Source organism: Podarcis raffonei, chromosome 15 (assembly GCF_027172205.1).
Source record: "Podarcis raffonei isolate rPodRaf1 chromosome 15, rPodRaf1.pri, whole genome shotgun sequence".
NCBI classification, from domain to species: Eukaryota; Metazoa; Chordata; class Lepidosauria; order Squamata; family Lacertidae; genus Podarcis; species Podarcis raffonei.
In genome coordinates, this window is record NC_070616.1 from 29117373 (window position 1) to 29135943 (window position 18571).

General features: G+C 46.0%; 1 protein-coding gene across 1 annotated transcript; it reads left to right on the forward strand.

Moving 5' to 3' along the window:
* Nucleotides 1-566: 566 nt before the first annotated feature.
* HYOU1 (hypoxia up-regulated 1) lies at nt 567-17417 on the forward strand. The gene is made up of 24 exons (XM_053367083.1): nt 567-667; nt 2893-2986; nt 3591-3669; nt 4084-4238; nt 4493-4569; nt 4699-4880; nt 5845-5960; nt 6448-6631; nt 6865-6999; nt 7198-7280; nt 7386-7518; nt 7719-7906; nt 8587-8725; nt 8809-8869; nt 9382-9464; nt 9807-9980; nt 10563-10765; nt 10919-11006; nt 11324-11446; nt 12019-12152; nt 13111-13195; nt 13634-13883; nt 14146-14229; nt 15565-17417. The coding sequence occupies exons 1-24, from the start codon at nt 601-603 to the stop codon at nt 15624-15626; spliced, it is 2979 nt and encodes a 992-aa protein (XP_053223058.1). The 5' UTR covers nt 567-600; the 3' UTR covers nt 15627-17417.
* Nucleotides 17418-18571: the final 1154 nt, after the last annotated feature.

Below are 18571 nucleotides of genomic sequence, written 5' to 3' on the forward strand. Positions count from 1 at the left end.
ACTGTGACTGACTGGCAGGGCCGGCATAGATCAGAGGGTGGCCAAACGAGAGCGTGCAGTCTGCACGTGCTCAGGAGCTCTCCGGTCAGGCCCGTCGCTGCCACCGCCACGCTAGGAAGCCCCGCCCCTCGGCCAATGACCGCGGCCGCTGCGCCCGGCGGCCGAGACGTGGCCCAATGGGGAGCGCGCGAGGGGAGCCGCCGGGCCAATGAGCTCGCGCCGCGTCCGGCTCCGGGGAGGGAAGGAGGGCGGAGCGCAGCTTTCGCAAGCCAGGGAGTCCGGGAGACCGGCCGGCCGAGGGGAGAGAGAGATTGAGGGGCAGCCGGAGCGAGAGGGAGAGAGTCCGCGGAGTCCGAGCCGAGAGCGAGCGGGCAGGGAGCCCCCGGAGCGAGCGGTTGGCGTGCCGGGCCGAAGACAGCGGCGTCCCCCTTAGAGGCGCCCGGGGGTCGGCCTCTTCCGCGTGGGGGTGGGGGAACCTCTGGGTCTCCAGGTGAACCTTGGTGCCGGGCCTCGCCGCCGTTCCGGGTCTGTCGGAGGAAAGTGCCCTCGCCGCCTCGCCTTTGTTTCCACATCGGGGTTGGGCGGCCCTCGATCGTCAGGATGGCTCCAGCACGCGTGTGGCTGCTGCTGCCCCTCCTCCTGCTGGCTTCCCTGCCTGCGCACTTGGGTAGGTGCCTCTCCCGCCCCCGTGGAAGGACCTGGGAAAGATCTTGGTGGTTTTGCAAGTTGCCGAAGAATCAGGCTTGCTAAGCGGAGTTGGGCAGGAGCGAGCCCTTTGGTCGCATGGTTGGATCCGACTCGCCTCAGAATCATAGAATGGTGGAGTTGGAAGGAACCACTAGGATCATCTAGTCCAGGGTTTCCCAAACTTGGATCACCAGCTGATATTGGACTTCCAACTCCCATCATCCCTATCCTTTAGGACCAGTGGTCAGGGGTGTGGGAACTGTAGTCCAAAGACACCTGGAGACCCAAATTTGGGGAACCCTGATAAAGCCCAACCACCTGCAGTGCAGGAATCTCTTGCCCAACATGGGGCTCGAAACCACAACGACTGAGCTGACTGTCTGAAAAGGTAACGTGTATCCTGTAGGTGGGCGGGACGAAACTGACCAGCAGGAAGGGCCGAGTGTTCCTTGGATGCCTCTGTGCACACCTTGAGGTAGCCCTTAGGTGACAGTCTGTCATGTCCCTGAGAGTGAAAGCATTTCCATTTTAGCTGGTGTTGGACTCATTATGAACTACTGGAATGCGGAAACTGGCCATGGGACCTGATGGAGACAACTTTTCTAAAGGATGCTGCTGATGCTGCACTACATTTACTTATTTATTTGGTGGTGGCATGTTTAATTTGCCACCTCCTGTAGAAAATGTGTGTCAACATTTAAGCCTTACAAAATGTGTTGCATAAAGAAAGCGGAACCAACTGTACATTCTTGCATATCTTTTTTTTACCAGTTTAGTTCTTGAAAAGAGGCACTTTCAGTGATGTAAATGATAGCCCATTTTAGGTTCAGAGACCATATTAGGAGAGGTGTTGATTATGGCAGGCATTGCTATAATTTGCAGGGAGCTTTTGGGGCCCCTGGATATTACATTTATTGGCATTGATATGGGGTCCATTGGCAAGAATAATAGCTCCTTGTTTTTGTAGGCATCCAGCAGAGGTTCAGTTTTTTTATTCAGACCTATGCCATAACTTGTGTTTACCAAAACTAACTTTAAAGTAAATAGAGAGCCATTTTTCAAAATAAAATTGATAATGTTGTAACCCTTTTTTCTTGGATTTTGACGCCAGATATTTATCTGCCATTTGTAACCTCTAGGCTACTAAGTATTTGGCATGGGGGGCACTATCCTTGGGAGATTTCATAAGTATCAGCTAGTGCAGAATGGGGTAGGCTGTTGAGTTATCAGGAACATGTTAGCGACTTGTGTGCCATTGGCTCCACCTCCAGGTAGCCTTCTATTGCAGGATTCACAATTCAACCTGGATGGCGTTTGAGCCTGTGTTTGAGGATCTTAGTGGTTTGGGCCCAATGTGTCTTAGAGGCCAGGTGCCCTTTAAAACCAGTTCAGGGCCTCCCTTGGCTATGCTGTCAGTGCCGCATGTCCATAAGGCACATATTGACTACCTTGAAGTCTGTTTGGAAACCGCCATTCATACTGCTAGATAGCTATGTTGGACTGGGCATTTATTGTATTACGTCTCTGTGATGCCAACCACAGTAGCTCGCAGTCCATTTTCAGGTCCAGTTCAAGTGCTGTTTTTCACCTTCAAAACCCTTCATGTCTTATGGCTGGACTATTTAAAGGACTGAGTACTTCCCTAGTACTCATTAATTCCATAAATTAATATATTCATTGGAGGGTCTCCTGTAGGTGCCCCCATATCTATGGTGAAGCAAGTAGCTACCAGAGAGAAGGCCTTCTGGGTGGGTCTCTGGAATCTAGTTTATTTTTCTTTTAGTAGCAGGAAAGATGCCTCCTAATTTCCATGTAGACATAGTTTTAATTCTTCTGGTTGTTTTATTATGTTCTTACTACTTTGTAGCTTTTAGCTTTATAATTTTATTTGCATTTTGATTGTGTGTTTGTTTTTTCTATTTACTTTCTATAAACCTCCCTGGGAATATGGTTGAAGGATGCTTAAAAAATACTTAAGAGATAAAGAGATGTTTTGAGATGTTTCACTACAAATGAGATGCTCTGGATGATACAGTACTGTGAAACTTTCTTCTGGTGGAGTCCTCCGGGTGTGCTGTAACACATCTGTGTTTAGACTGGCTTTTTGATTCAGCTAAGCATTAGAAATTGGAAGGAGGCTGGAGGGTATTGTCTGAGGTTCTTCCTGGAAGAAAGTACATTTGACACAATACTTTTGTTCCACAGATTCATTGGCTGTGATGTCAGTGGACATGGGTAGTGAATCTATGAAGATTGCCATTGTGAAGCCTGGGGTGCCAATGGAAATTGTCTTAAACAAGTGAGTGGGCTAAATATGTGCTGCAATGAATGTGGCTGTGGCAACAACTGTTTTGGAGGGCTTGACACATCATAGAATTGTAAAGGTGCCCCAAGGTTCATCCGGTCCAACCACTTACAGTGCAGGAATAAATCCATGTCTTAGTGGTGCAGTACAGAAGATACAGGGCAGCTTCCCATAGGTGTAACTTCCTTTTGCCCTTACTTTATTGTTCCCTAATCTTAGATGTGGTTATTTAGAAGAGACTCCACTGCGTTTCTCTTCACTTGTTCCAGTGCTGAATCCTGGCATTGAAAACCAGTTCTGCATTTCTCCAAGGAACCCAGAAGTTAGACCCCAGGAATCTCTGGGGCAGGGCCATTGTGCAGTGCACCTGCTTTGCTTGTAGGAGGTCACGTATTCAATCCCAGGCATCTCCTGCTTAAATTTATTAGGTACCAGACGATAGGAACAGTATGCCTCTGTCTGAGGCCCAGGAGAACCACTGCAGACCTGACTCAGAAATATTGCTTCAGCTAGATGAATAAATAGCCTAGCCTGGTTGTTAGACAACTTCCCATCTCCCCAGGAAACAGTTCTAGTTTAACTTTTCTTGTTGTTCTAGGGAATCTCGGAGAAAAACACCAGTGGCTGTAACTCTAAAGGAGAACGAGCGCCTCTTTGGTGACAATGCCGTGGGAATGGTAAGTCCCTTAGATGTCCACTCACACATCCCCTCTTGCTTTTTCTATACCAAGAGTATTTATTTGCATACACAGCTTGTTCTTCTGGGGTCCTGTCTCTGCTTCACCTTCCTCTTTACACTTTCAGCTTCAATAACATGTTCCTCCCCACTGAGATTTGTTGAAGAGACAGTGCTACAGGTCCTCTTTGGCAGGTTAGCTCATGTTCCAGAGAAGGACTTTTCCAGTGCTGGCATGTGGTGACTTTTATGGTTTTGGAAACGGAGGATCCTAAATGCCACTTTGGATATTTTCAGTAGTTCAGTTGTTGAGGGTTTCTGGCGTTGTACGCCTTTTAAAAAGAAATTTATGGGGGATAGGTGAACATTCCGGAGGAATCAGCATGGTTGTGTGTTTTTCCTGTTTTTTTAATAGGGCATCAAGAACCCAAAAGTGGCTTTCCGGTATTTCCAGGATCTCCTGGGCAAGCGCATTGATAACCCACAAGTGACCATGTACCAGTCACGGTTCCCAGAACATGAGCTGGTGAAAGATGCAAGGAGGGAGACAGTCAGTTTCAAGCTGTCAGAGTACGTTTCCACTTTGAGGTTTGCCACGTGGCACTGCTGAGCAAGAAAGGCTGTGGCATCTTTCTGTAAGCCACTTTGGGACTACTGCTGCATAGATTTGGTTGGCCAAATGCCATGGTCAACTCATATTTGGTATGTGCCCTGATAAGGGGCAAGTGGTTTGTGGAAGTGATGAGGCCCACCCATGCTCAAAAGATGCATTTCACATCTGGGATCAGGAATTTAGAATTTATCATTCTTGTTCTTCCTTGCAGCAAATTGCAGTATACTCCAGAAGAGATCCTGGGCATGGTGCTCAACTATTCTCGGGCACTGGCAGAGGAATTTGCAGGTTAGAAATGACTCTTGACTGTTTGAGGCACAAGAGTTGTCTTTCCTTCTTTGGTCAGCAAGCATATAAATGAAAATGAAGAGGCACCTGAACCAGGAGCTCACACCATACCTTCTCCTTATCTTACAGAACAGCCTGTCAAGGATGCTGTGATCACTGTCCCTGCCTACTTCAACCAGGCAGAGAGGAGAGCGGTCCTGCATGCAGCAAAAATGGCAGATCTCAAGGTTTTGCAGCTCATCAATGATAACACAGCTGTGGCTTTGAACTATGGGGTGTTCCGAAGGAAGGACATCAACGCTACAGCCCAGGTGCTTGTAACCGGAGGGTGTGTGTGGCTCAGGAGGGGGGAGGTTTTTACCCAAGGCTCAAGCTCATTGTGCCTCTGTAACCTTACCTAGAAAATACAGGGAATTTGGGCAGGGCAGTCTTCTTGGTCAGTCAGAGCTGCCTGTTTGAATCCAAACTTTTATGTACAGATTCCACATTCCCCTAATTCCAGCTAGCAACATACACAAGTGAGCAGGGCCCACGCAACTGTCAGTCATCTGATATTACTATGAAATCTAGTGACCAACTTATCCTTTGTAGCAAGGCAAGCTGTGTTACCAAAGCCAAGCCAAGTTTCAAGTTAGTACCTACTGGCCAATAGGCAGTGTCTCCAAACCTGCTTTCTGCAGGTTTGGCTACAGATTGGCTCTGTGGCTTGAGTTTCCTCTGGAGAACTTGGTTGCACATCCGATCCACTGGGCTTGGAGTCACCAAGGCCACAGGTGGACACTTGAGGCCTGTTAGAGTTCCACATGCCTGCTTTGTCTGTCAGTTGATTGGGGTGGACAGGAAGCCTCCCTTGCCAATGCACAATCTAGAGCATTCTTCAGGACTCCCAATATAGCATCTTGTCAGCTGCATCTTTACCTGTCTCCCACCTGACATCTGGTGTGGGGCTGGTGGGCACACTTGGCAGAAAACGGCCTCATGGGCCAAATTTGGACCCATGTTAGGTCTAATTAGGCCTGCAGGCTGGAGGCCTGACCCACCTTTGGACCAGATGAACAAACAGTCTGACTTTTTCTTCTTATTATTATATATCCCACTCATCTAACTGGGTTGCCCCAGCCACTCTGGCAACTTCATACTCCTGTACATATTTTTAAGCTTGGAGATGGCTGATCTGACTTCCCACAGACATTCATGTAAAATCATTCAGACTATGATACCTCCATGCCTGCTGTTGCCTGCTGTCATTAGCATTGGTTCTTTATTGATTTCCAGAATATTATGTTTTATGACATGGGAGCAGGCAGCACTGTGTGTACCATCGTGACTTACCAAGCAGTGAAAACCAAGGACTCGGGAACCCAGCCTCAGCTTCAGATTCGGGGTGTTGGGTAAGAGCTTGTTTCTTGGAATTAAATTTCCTGGGGAGTCAAGAGTGAGCAGGATATCTGAAGTAGAAAGGTCCAAACTGGGAGGCGTATTGCACAAAGCAGAATCAAACAAATGCATAATGGATCATGTTGGCTAGGTCCTAGCTGGAGTCAACATGCCTCCCCCCCCCTTTTTTTTTTAAAGTGATTTCCTGGGAATTGCAAATGTGGAAAGTGCTATTGCATTTGTTTCCTATTTGATGGTTGCCCATAAGCTTGGTTGCCTGTAAGATTGGGATGCTGGATTTGGATGGACATGTGGTCTGATCTGGCTGCAGGGCTCTTGTGAAGGATGTCTAGAAAACCAAAATGCTGGTTTTGGGGTGGGAGAGAATAGAGAGATATCAAGCTTGTTGGGAGGAGTGGTAGCTGGAGAGGTAGTTGCTGGGCTCTTTTGCAAAGGGCTGCTGGCTTGAGTAGCTGGTTCCACTGCCTCCCTCCTCCTCAGATTTGATCGCACACTGGGAGGGCTGGAGATGGAGCTGCGCCTCCGTGACCATCTGGCCAAACTCTTCAATCAGCAAAATCCATCAAAGGATGTCCGGAAAAATCTCCGGGCCATGGCCAAGCTGCTAAAGGAAGCCAATCGCGTGAAAACAGTACTAAGTGCCAATGCTGACCATGTGGCACAGGTAGGTTGTGTGTGTCTCATTTGGTGTGGCCTGGATGCATGGAAAATGCCTAACCTTCGTAGTCTGCTATAGTCAATTGTAAGCAGCTATCTGCTTACATGTAGATGAAAAGCTTCTACATTTCATTAAGGTCTTATCCTGTTTTGAAGGCACAGTAGAAGCAGTGTGCTGGCTTCAGAGAGGAAGTGCTGCATGTGTCTGTGAGATAAGATGCTCTTGGTTTCTCTCCCTAGATCGAGGGCTTGCTGGATGACATTGACTTCAAGGCCAAAGTTTCACGGCAGGAATTGGAGGAGCTGTGCTCTGATTTGTTCCAGCGGGTTGCAGGACCTGTGCAGCAGGCGGTCAGCAGTGCTGAGATCGGTTTGGTAAGTGCGGATGGTTTTGTTACAAGGTCTCTAGTTTTCACCAAACAATGTGAATTCCACAGTGTAGGCCATAGTGGGAAGCACTTACTGCTCCTTCCAGGCCACCCACATCTGTGCAAGCAGAACTCTTAGATTCAGAAAGTGTAACAGAGTTCAAGCTCAGAGAGTCAGACCCTGTTATCTTTCCCCAATTCCCAGAATGAAATTGACCAGGTGATCCTTGTCGGTGGTGCCACTCGCGTCCCAAAGGTGCAGGAATTTCTGCTAAAGGCAGTTAGCAAGTAAGCATCAGCCCAGTTTTGGTGGTACTTTCCGCCTCCCACCCCTCAAAATATTCTCTGTCCTGAGCAGGGTAGCATCTAATCATTCTTCTGTTGACAACACAGGGATGAGCTGGGCAAGAACATCAATGCAGATGAAGCAGCTGCAATGGGCGCTGTCTACCAAGCAGCTGCCTTGAGCAAAGCCTTTAAGGTGAAGCCTTTCATTGTCCGTGATGCAGCTGTATTCCCCATCCAGGTGAGCTGTGGTTCATTATCAAGTATCAGAGTGCTGTGGATTTCAGGGAGAGGGTTGGTAAAAAGCCTGTCTCCGCATTCTGTCTCAAGTGCTGATCTTTGTCCCTTAATGACAAGACGCCTGTTGGCATGCAATTGGCTCTCCTGTGTGGTATAATCTGGAAGAGGTACAGTCTGTTCTTTATCCTCTCCTAACCTTAGGTTGAGTTCACCCGTGAGGTAGAAGAGGAGGATAAATCCAAAAGCCTTAAGCACAACCGGCGGATCCTGTTCCAGCGCATGGCTCCGTATCCCCAACGGAAGGTCATCACCTTCAACCGATACACAGATGACTTTGAGTTCCATGTCAACTACGCGGATATGGGCTTCCTGGGTGACAGTGATTTGAAGTGAGTGCAGTTGTGGGTCAGCCACAAAAAACAGAACATGTTGGTTCTTACTTTCCTTTCCCCTTTTGTTATGGTAGTTACAGCTGCCCGGGAATTTGGTCTAAGGAGGGAAGAATTGACGGGGTTTGCTTAAAGAACAAAAGCAAAACATGACAGTGGGTGGAATAGCTGGATATTACTCTTTATTGAAAATTTGATTGTTTTGAGGAACTCTTGTATGTGGTAGCTGGAAGTCCCTTTTACTTATTTTTGTTATTTTGTTATTTATCTTTCTATTCTGTTATTATTTCCTTAAATATTCTTTTTCTTTTCTTTTCTTTCTTTTGTTTCTGCTTTGGTCTGGACTTCTATTGTATTTTGATATTTTGAAAAGTCCTAATAAAACCCTTTTTTAAAAAAAGGCTTAACTTGATTCATGTTCTCAGGGTTTATGATTCTGCCTGAACTCAGCTTTATGTCAGTGGCTACGGCTTTGGGAACTCAAATTTGTTCTCGGCTGTTTGAACTTGTACCCTTGCAGCTGAGTATCCAGGAAATAAAATATCTACATTACTGCCCTTCGGTGTTTCTACAAAGTTTTGTGATTTCTGTGGTAGAGCTAGAGAATGGGAACAGAAAGGAGGGGTGGTCAGCCGCTGTGCTCACCCATCCCAATGTGTGTCCTTGTGTGGTTTCTGCAGAGCTTTTGGGTCCTTGAACCTCACAAGGGTGAAGCTGCAAGGAGTGGGCGAGAGCTTCAAGAAACATTTGGATTACGAGTCCAAAGGCATCAAGGCTCATTTCAACATGGATGAGAGTGGTGTGCTGAGCCTCGATCGTGTAAGTACCACTTCAATGCCCTTCACCTCCGGCTTACTTGCTGGGCCTTCCAATCTCATTCTGCTCCGTGTGTTGTCTCCCAGGTAGAATCTGTGTTTGAGACTCTAGTGGAGGACAAGCCAGAGGAGGAATCCACGCTAACAAGTGAGTTGGTTGGGTTGCAGCAACAGCTCTTCTCGTATCATGTAGGCAGCTTTACTTAATCAGCCCCTTCCCAGTTTTCAGCATCACTTTGAGTGGTTGGAAATGAGACCTTTCCAACTCTTTGCCCCCAGCTTTCCAACCAAGCAAGCTGCGGTTGCAGGGACTGGTTCCTTGGGGTGGGGCCTCTCTGTTCCTGGCTACCTTTAGTAACCCGGTATGCTGGAGAAACAAGGCAGTGTACACACCAGGACACTTTTGGCACTTGGAGACATGGAGGTTTTACATTCGTTGAGGGTGGTGTAGTTTTTACAGCTGTAGGGGCAGAGGTGACCCATGCTATTTTGCCAGCCAACACCCACCCCAAGAGGCTGCCACATAGATTATGAAGGCTTTCACTAAGCAGAGACAAAGATCTGTCCCTTAGGAGGGGATGGGTCAGGTGGCAGACAGGAGCTGGATTTTCTGTGTGTAGAACCCAAACCTTTCTTAAGTATGTTTCTTCTTTCGAGCAGAGCTTGGGAACACCATCTCTAGTCTCTTTGGAGGAGGGAGCCCTGTGCCAGAAGCATCTGAAAACTTGACTGAGACTGTTCAGGTGAGCTCTGTTCTGTGGAGAGCCTGCCAGCAAGATGCAGGATTTGAGCCTAATGCAAATGTCAGCAGGGACTTGAAAAGGGGTACAAATATGAAAAAAGATCAGGGGAGGATCCTGGTATTAGTCTGAACAGTTCTGTGAACCTGTCCAATGACACTTTGTTCTTGCCTAAAACCATAATAAATACTTAGAGTCAGAAGGAATACATGACAAGTGTCTGTCGCAGCAGAGCTTGTAGCTGGACCTGCTGGGTCCCTTCAGAGTCACGCCTGTCTTGGCTGAAGAAGCCTAGCTGCGCAAGGTTCTTATAACACCCTTGGGAATTTCCCCTCTGTTGCCCAGGAGGAAGAGGAGAGCCAAGCGGAAGCGGGTAAGGAGGACCAGAAGGATGACAATGGGGCTGCTAGTGAGGAGGAAGAAAAGCAGCCAACGCCATCCCCATCTCAGGAAAAAGCTGCTGAAGATGCTTCAGCTGAGGACCAACAAGAGGAAGGAAGAGAGAAATCAGACTCCCAGGTGAGCAAGCAGTGAGGAAGGTCACTGAAGAGCCCCCCCCTTTTATCCAATAGGAGACAAATGAGAAGGCGTCCGTAGGGGTTGTCTACTTATTGGAGAGGGTGGGAAACTTCCTTTTAAGGTCTGATGCCTATGGGGTTGTGTGAGAATTCTCCTAAAAACTTGGCATCTACATGGTTCCTAGCATGGCTGAATCCAGGGCCATTACAAAACCTTTTGCTACCTGAAGCAAATACAGTGGTTTCCACCAGCAACAAATTGTACATACAAACTCTGACTGGACCAGCAGTTGATTTTTTTATTTCATTGTTGCCAGTGGAATAATGCCCTCCACCAACCCTGAGGGCAACAGTAGTTGTGCAGGTACAGATCTTACAACAGAAAGATATGGCCAGGGAACTCGGAAGGAATGGGGTTGGTAGGTGGCTGTTCCCAGAAGTTAGCACTTGAGGTAGTTGCCTCTCTTCCTAATGGCAGGGCCGGCCCAACTTAAATCTAAAATTAAAGCAAACCTGTCAAATGTTGGCTCTAGCTGGTGGCTGAAAACAGCCCCCTGTTAGTCCTGGAATTGCTCCCATCTAGGAAGCCCAAGAAAAGACGGATACTGGGAAGGATGAGGAGCCTACAAAGAGCCCCGAGGGCAATGGTGCCAAAGCAGCCGAGGAGGAGGAGAAAAAGCTGAAGCCGCCAAAGAAACAAAAGCTGGTGGAAGAGATTGCAGTGGAGCTGGATGTGAATGATGTGCCAGAGTTGCTGCCAGAAGAATTGCAGGACTCCATTAAGAAGTAGGTGGATCTTCAGGGCTGCCTCTGCCCCCTAGCTGTGGGCTGGGATGAGACTGCTTGCAGTCAGTGCATGGGGATGCTTTTTGTCTTCTCCCATTCAGATAAGGTTGTGACCTTGGGTACTTTGTTCTTCCCACCTTTTTCTAACATCAGGTTGCAAGAATTGACTGAAAGAGACATAGCAAAGCATGAGAGGGAAAAGTCAGCCAATGGCCTTGAGGCCTTCATCTTTGAGACTCAGGTAGGTCCCGGGAAAAAGGATCAGAGGGCATTTAGCGGGTTCATCTTGTTGCCGGTGATCCCACCCCCATAAAATTATTTCTCTGCTGCCGTTTAACTTATGTGTGTCTTGTCTTTTGTGTAAAGTTGCAGCACTATTGCAACTTGAGCTGTAAGAAAATTTGGAATAGGTCAGGGAGGCTGCTGTGTCGCCTTTGGCTAAATTTCTGTCAGTAGGACAAGCGAACAAAAGCCTAAGACTCCTGTTTGATGAATGTTCCCTTAAGTGACAAGAACTTCAGAGAGATTGATTTTGTGCGTGTGTGTCTCTTTTACCAGGATAAGCTACAACAGGAGGAGTATAAGTTTGTTTCAACAGAAGACGAGCGAGAGGAAATTTCCAAGAAGCTGAGTGAAGCTTCCAACTGGATGGAAGAGGAAGGCTATACAGCCACAACTAAGGTTGGGGCACCACTTTGAACTGCTAATATCTTTTTCAGGGGAAACTTCTCTGTATTGTTAGGCTAGAGTTTGAAGATTCTCAGAGTGTGTTTCATGTGGGTTATCTGGACTACAGAAGTGTCTTTACCTTGCCAAAAGCGTTTTGGAAATTTTCGCCAGTATATTTTGTCAGAATCGGAGAAACGGAAGAAGGCGACTTGCTGTGGTTGATGAGAACAACTTTAAACTTCCTTGATTGCACTGCCTTCTGGGCAATGGCAAAGTACTTTGTCATTCATAGCTGCAAACATTGTGTGGGATTCCCGTGGTCTGCATGTCTGACCAACCTGCAAGTGTCACACTTGGCTTGTGTGTCCTCTTAACTTTGGGACGGGGGTTTGAACTCCCTGGGAACTGGGTGCCCTAATAATAGCTTGGCTGTCACTGTGAAGCCTCCAGGGTCTCCAGGCAGGCTCAGTTTGTGGATGTTTAACCCCTTCTTCCTGAATTTCCAAACCATCAGTAATCTTTGCAAGATGATATATGTGCCCAAGGCAGAATTTTAGCTTTTTAACTTCTATTCCAATTCACAGGAGCTGAAAGAGAGGCTCTCTGAACTAAAGAAGCTGTGCCGGAGCCTTTTCTTCCGTGTGGAGGAGAGAAGGAAGTGGCCAGACCGTCTAGCTACCCTGGAAAGCTTGCTCAATCACTCCAATATTTTCCTCAAGTATGAGCAACCAAGATGTCTTTAGTAGGAAAGGAGGGGACTTGGGTTGGGGCAGAGGGGATTGCCTTACTCACACTAGCAGCTGAGATCAGCACTCTCTGGACCCAAAGGGTGTGCAATGCAGCTGTTTAAATCTCAGCAAGGCAACCAGGAGACAAAGAAGCAGCTCACTTTCAGTGAAACCATTTTTGGTTGTACCACACAACAGTTTTATTTTAATAAGCCTTGTTCTCAAGCTGATAGTGGAACTCATGGAAGAATAGCTACAGGTTCCAGTACTGCAGCTTCCTCTTGCTGAAAGTTGTATATGAAAATGGTCCCCATTTGTGAGAAGTTGAGATTCTTAGCATGAAACACTAAACTCTTACCCATGAGAGTTGCTTTCCAAATCTCTGCTACCTTGAAAGGAAGTAAGGGTGCATATCAAGGACCAAGATAATTACACGTGTACGCTGCTCTAAGGGTGTGGTGGTGTTTGCTTTGCTTATGGAGGGCTAGTATTTTGCCGTAGTCATACATACTGGGGGTTTTTTCCTTTCTTTGAGCAATATTTTATATATATTTTTATGTAGAACTTCGGAGTTGCTGATGCCATGTCTTTGTCACCAAATAGAAAGGAAAATTGTTTGAGGCAAAATAAATTGGCACTCATGGTCACTGGAAAGAAAATCCCGCTTGGAACCATCTCCCGAAGTTTCACCAGTTGTCCATCTCACTTGTTAACATGGTTGTCAAACTTAGCAGTTGAAATTAGCTAGAAATGTTCTAGCCTAGATATTTCTGTGCTGCATCCTGTGTCCCAGTTGTCACTTTTCCTAGAATAGTAAAGCTGAAGGTGTTGTCTTTAGCAGTTGTTGTTGGCTGCACAGGAGCCAATTACACCAACTGGAGAGCTTTAATATAGTGTGAAAACTGCTTCAGGGCAAGAGGGAGACACATTTCTCATTCATTTTTTCAGGGGTGCTCGCATGATCCCGGAGGCTGATCAGTTATTCACAGAGGTGGAGCTAAGCACCTTGGAAAAAGTTATAAACGAGACAACGGTAAGAGGGGTCACAAGGAGTGCAGAAAATCTTTTCAGTATCCAAACTGGGTGCGTTCGTGCATGTCTTGTCCCTTCTGCTCTAGCGCCAAAAGATACCCCTTTCGGTCTGTTACTTAGAATGTTGTGATTCAGTTCACAGGTAAACCTAAGAATCCTGCCAAAATACAGTAAGCCCACAACTTGTGCTCGCTTTATGGAGTATGGGGTATGAATGAATGAATGAATGAATGAATGAATGAATGAATGAATGAATGGTTGTAGAAATGGGGCTCAGCAGAGGTCACGTGGAGCTTTTAAGCAGTGATTTTGCATTGAGTAGTGGAGTTGTGTCAGGTCAGAAGGCCATTGGCACTTGGTAATGAGCAGCACTGAACAAGGCTGGTCTTATCAGGTGGAGCCTAAGGATAATAGGTTTTCCTGGGTTTGTTTGTTTTAGTTGTGGAAGAATGAGACCCTGGCAGAACAGACCAAGCTGTCACCCGCCGAGAAGCCTATTCTGCTTTCCAAAGACATTGAGCTGAAGATTGCAGCTCTGGACAGGGAAGTGCAATACCTCCTCAACAAAGCCAAGTTTTCAAAGATCAGGCCCCCCAAGAAGAACACCACAAAAACAGAAGCGGGCAAGAACACCACTGTGCCTCCTGAGGGTGAAAAGGTCATTCCTCCCAAGGATGAGAATCAAAAAGGTGAGAAGGTCTCGCAGCATCATCAGTAGTCTTCTAATTCCCCTGTTCATATTCCCTGGTGTTTGAAACTAGCCCTGTGGAAGACTGCTTGGTGTAAAAGAGGGTCCTTAGTCTTTGCTGCCTCTTCTAACCTTTGGTTGGTTGCTCCATGAGCTGTGTTGTAAATGGCTCAAATTTCTCTTGGGTGATGTGGTGTGCATTCAGTTTGGTCATTGCACATACCTCTGCAACTATGGATACCTTTTTTTCTCCTTCCAACCAGATAAACCAGAAGATGCTAGCCCAGTCAAAGAACCACCCATAGAAGAAAAAGCACCACAAGATGATGAATTGGGACCAGACTCTGGTAAGGAATGAATCAATTTATTTTGATCACTGACCTGAACTCTGGTAAGGAAATATTGGGCTGAGAAAATTGGAGTTCCATAGGCTATGTAATTGCTTTTTCTTGGGTTCTCCACATCATAGTGGGAATTCAGGAACCTTTTATTCTGGAGCCATGCTATTGTGGGCCTCAAATTCACAATGTGAAACAATGTAAGAAAACAAGTTATCAAAATTACTATTTTAATAGCCGTAGTCAATTCATACAGTTGATGCTGGGAAACTCCATGCCACCCTGGGAACTGGCTGCAAGGCAGGGGGAGACATGGCCGCTTTCAGAAAAGACATTGGGCACTGATTCTCAAGGGGCACCAAGCATTCCCAACATTCAGGGAGGGAGGAGAAAAGACAGTAATACAGTGGTGCCCCGCAAGACGAACGCCTCGCAAGACGGAAAACCCGCTAGACGAAAGGGTTTTCCGTTTTGGAGGCGCTTCGCAAAACGAATTTCCCTATGGGGTTGCTTCGCAAGACGGAAAAATCTTGCATCCCCCCCGCGGGGTTTTTCCGCTTTTTTCGCCCTTTTCCTAAGCCGCTTATCAGCTGTTCCGCTGATAAGCCGCTTAACAGCTGATCGCGAAAAGCCGCTTGACAGCTGTAGCGCTAATCCGCTAAGCTGTCAATGGGCTTGCTTCGCAAGACGAAAAAACCGCTAGACGAAGAGAATCGCAGAACGGATTCTTTTCGTCTAGCGAGGCACCACTGTACAGAGGGATGAGCTATTCCCAGACAAGGCTTGCTCTCTTCTCCTTGCCCTGCCAACCCAGGGGGAGGGTGCTCCTGGCAAAAGCTCCTCGCCAAGTGATCTCAACAGTCCTGATGGAAGAAGGGGCCTCAAGAGCACGTGTAGGGAATTTAAGTGGCACAAATGTGTGGGTTTAAAGTGCCACAAAACTGATTGAATTTTTATGCAGCATGCATCTCAAGGATGGCAATGTATTTTTTTCCCAATTACCCTTTTCTTACTTCCTGTTTACCTCATCCCTGCACTGCATGAGGGTTGGCACTGGGAATCTTGAAGAACCAAATCCCTTTGGAACCGTCCAGGGTTAGGGTTAGCAAATGTAGAGGTAGCAAGCCTTTACTTTTCAATTCCAAATACTCTTCCATCCGCTAATATGTTTGAGTCTCAAGCCATGGCTTTATCTGCCTGCTCTTGCTTTCTAACCCTGCTACCCTGTTTCTTACTCTTTGTGTATCTGAACATGTTTCCCTAGTACTATCTTGATTTGGAAAGTTGTTGTCCATGCTGCACAGTTTTGATTCATTACGCTTTTTCTGCTCTTGCTCTTTTCAGGGCCACAAACTGACAAGAGGTCGGAAACAAGGGAAGACACCAGAACCAATGATGAATTATAACAGTTCCTTAAACCCTCCCCCTTGCACCAACACCTATTTATTTACAGTTAACTCCATTGTTTTTATGATGGACCTGGTTAGTGGAACATGGCACAGACTGACAACAAAATGCAATAGAGCTGTACATTTTTTTTCTTTCTGTTGGGGATTTATTTGTTGCTGATTTTGGTGTGTTGTCTTGTCTCTTCCTTTCTTTAAAAATGACTTTGAGCTCACTGGGCACTCTTGCTGTGTTTTCCGCAGCACTGTCCCCAGAATTGCACTTCTAACCAGTAGATTTAAATCTACCTGAAACTGTTCTAGGAAATGACAGTTGGCATCAGCAGTTTTTTGGGCTATGCTTCACCTTCTGGAAACATTATTTGTCTGCAACTGGAAATATCAAATTGGAACCTTCTGCTGCAGCCTCATCGTGTTATGGTTCATCAACTAGGCTTGAATGAGCAAGTCCCTTTATATCCTTACTCTTGGGCTGTTGATGGACAGTTTTCTGTTTTGGGGGTGTCTGTGCAACTGAAATGGATGAAACAGGAGTGGAGAGTAAAAGAAGTTGACAATGCTTGGAAGGAAAACCAAAATGCTCAAACAGATAACTATACGACTCTGCTTTCAGAAGTATTTATCAGACAGCTGTAGCATAGCAGGGATGGCCACTGATGAGACACGCATCCCTGGTTCTTATTATCAGTTACTGCCTTTAGCAAAACTCCCTAATGCCAGTCATTTTTTAGAGGCCCATGAAACTATGCTGTTGTAATAAAGCAGGAAGTCTGATCTATCCCAGAAAGGTACAGGTTTTCTTTACCTATTTTATTTGCTCCTCAAGTTTGTAGATTTGCTTTCTAATTGCCTTCCCAGAAACACTGGGCACTGTTCTTAGTCTTGCCATTTCCTAATACTGCTGATGTTATATGGTGATTTGGGGAGCTGGCTTACAAAGCTTGCTGTCTTGGGTGGTGAATGCACATTTTTGTGTGTGCACCTTTTATTTACTAGCTCAGTCACCCTACTGGCAGCTGAACTTTCCACTTTGGCCACCTAGTAGTGTAGTAGGGACAGCTTTGGCTATAGGACAAATAATTGTGATACTTCAGTTTTCAGAAGTACAAATCAGTCCAACTGCACATAAACTAGAATATGTAAAGATGTCACAAAGTAGAGGAAAAACTTCATCCAGCCCTTTTTACTTCAGTTTTCCCCTCTACACACAATGTCCAAACTGTTCAAAGGAATATCATATGTAGACCATGCTGAGACCCTGTTTTCTTTAACATCATTGCTCAGCAACTCATTCCTAAGCACTGCCTCCTAGTCCCTAAAATCAATTTGGAAATGTGTTCTTCTCTTGAATTAATTTCAAGACATCTTTGTCTTAACTTGCAGTTTGAGGAATTATTTCTCTAGTATTCAGGCAGAAGTGGTATGCCAAATGCTACAGGCTCCTAGAACAAGGCAAATGTGAGAAATTAATACTAAATTGTGTGCTGCCTATTGTAATGCCCCCTTTCCTCTTCATTTCAACAAGCTTTATACTTGTGCTTGGAAGTTAAGCTTGCCATCTTTCCCAGTTGTGTGTGTATATACACACACACACAGGTGTTTTTGCCTCTGTTAAAATGTGCATTGAATATTTGGATTTTGATGAAAATGGAGTTTAAAACCTTATTAAAAACAAAGCAACTGTTTCTGCATACCTCTGTTTTGAGCAGAATGTGCATTCTACTGTGAGCATTGATAAAGTAATTGGAATTCGAATGTAAATCTTGGTTTCCTGAAAAACATTTCCCTGAATTTGTCTTGTGCTGTGTCTGTCTTTTCTTAAAAATTTCCCCCTTTTGAACAGGGCAGGCTTAGAAGTTTTAATTTCTCTGTCATGGGAATGTAATTTGGGAGTGAAGGAGGAATGTTCCCTCTTCCATTCCTCTGCTGCTGCCTAAAACCCAACTAAGCCTAATCCAGAAAGCCAGTAGGCAAGAGAGTACCTTGTGCTGCCACCTTTGTGTGCTCTGCAGAAATTGTGCAAGTTCCCTCTGCCATATTGGCACGCTGTGGAGTCTGGAGTTGTTTGTTTTACATCAATGTTCAGGTGCTCGTTGGTCAGTTCTGTTAACCTTTTTTTCTGGAGGGAGGAAAGGAGAAAGTGAGTGGTGATCACATTTTAAGTCATTCAGTTGAAATGTATTTGCTCCTTTTGAAAATGGTTTCAATAAAATAACTTGCTTTTCTAAAAAAAAAAAATCACTCTTTTTAAATGGAAGAATAAAAATTGGTGGAATCTACACTGGCTACCCTCTCAAACAGATGGATCCTAAAGTGCCACCTACTACCTGCTGCAGTGATGGATTTCTAAAAGGTGAGGGGCTGCCTGTTTGGTAATCCCAAACCCATCCAGGCCTCCTGTATGGGCAGTGAGAATTGGCCATGGTGCCTAAGTGCAGTTTTTCTTTCCTCTCGCTTCCTTCCCCTCCATATTGGTGGGTGCATTCTAGAGCTTGGGTAGTCAAGTCTGGTGCCCTCCAGGTGCTAGGCCCCTACTCTTTTAAGCCCGAATGGCTGAAGCCCAAAGGCAGTCCAACAACATATGATGACCACCATATTGGCTACCTTTACTTGTGTGATTTTTTTCTTGTCCCTGAACCTCTTTTTAGTGTGGAATCCTGTCTCATGTTAAGCCCCCACTATATAAAAGGGTGTGTTGGATGTTTTTTCCTAAACTTTAAATACTCCTAGCATGAAGGCAGGGCCTTGTTTGGTGTGGTGCTTGATGCCTTCAGTTGGGGTTTTATTTTTGACAGGAGGGACAGGGAGGCTGTTGCCTTGGTGACCATTCCTCTGTGGAACTCGCTGACCAAGGGGAGAAAGTCAGCACTCTTTTATTTTTATGTTTCTTTCTTATTATATTTTATTTATGGCCCGCTTCAGCTTCTCCTCAAGGTGCTTCCTAC

Bases quoted from the DNA above. Each gene is read 5' to 3' on its own strand.
- HYOU1 (XM_053367083.1), top strand. From the start codon at position 601: ATGGCTCCAGCACGCGTGTGGCTGCTGCTGCCCCTCCTCCTGCTGGCT. The intron at 4,881-5,844 runs GTGCTTGTAACC...ATTGATTTCCAG, and splicing joins ACATCAACGCTACAGCCCAG to AATATTATGTTTTATGACAT. The intron at 7,907-8,586 runs GTGAGTGCAGTT...TGGTTTCTGCAG, and splicing joins CTGGGTGACAGTGATTTGAA to AGCTTTTGGGTCCTTGAACC.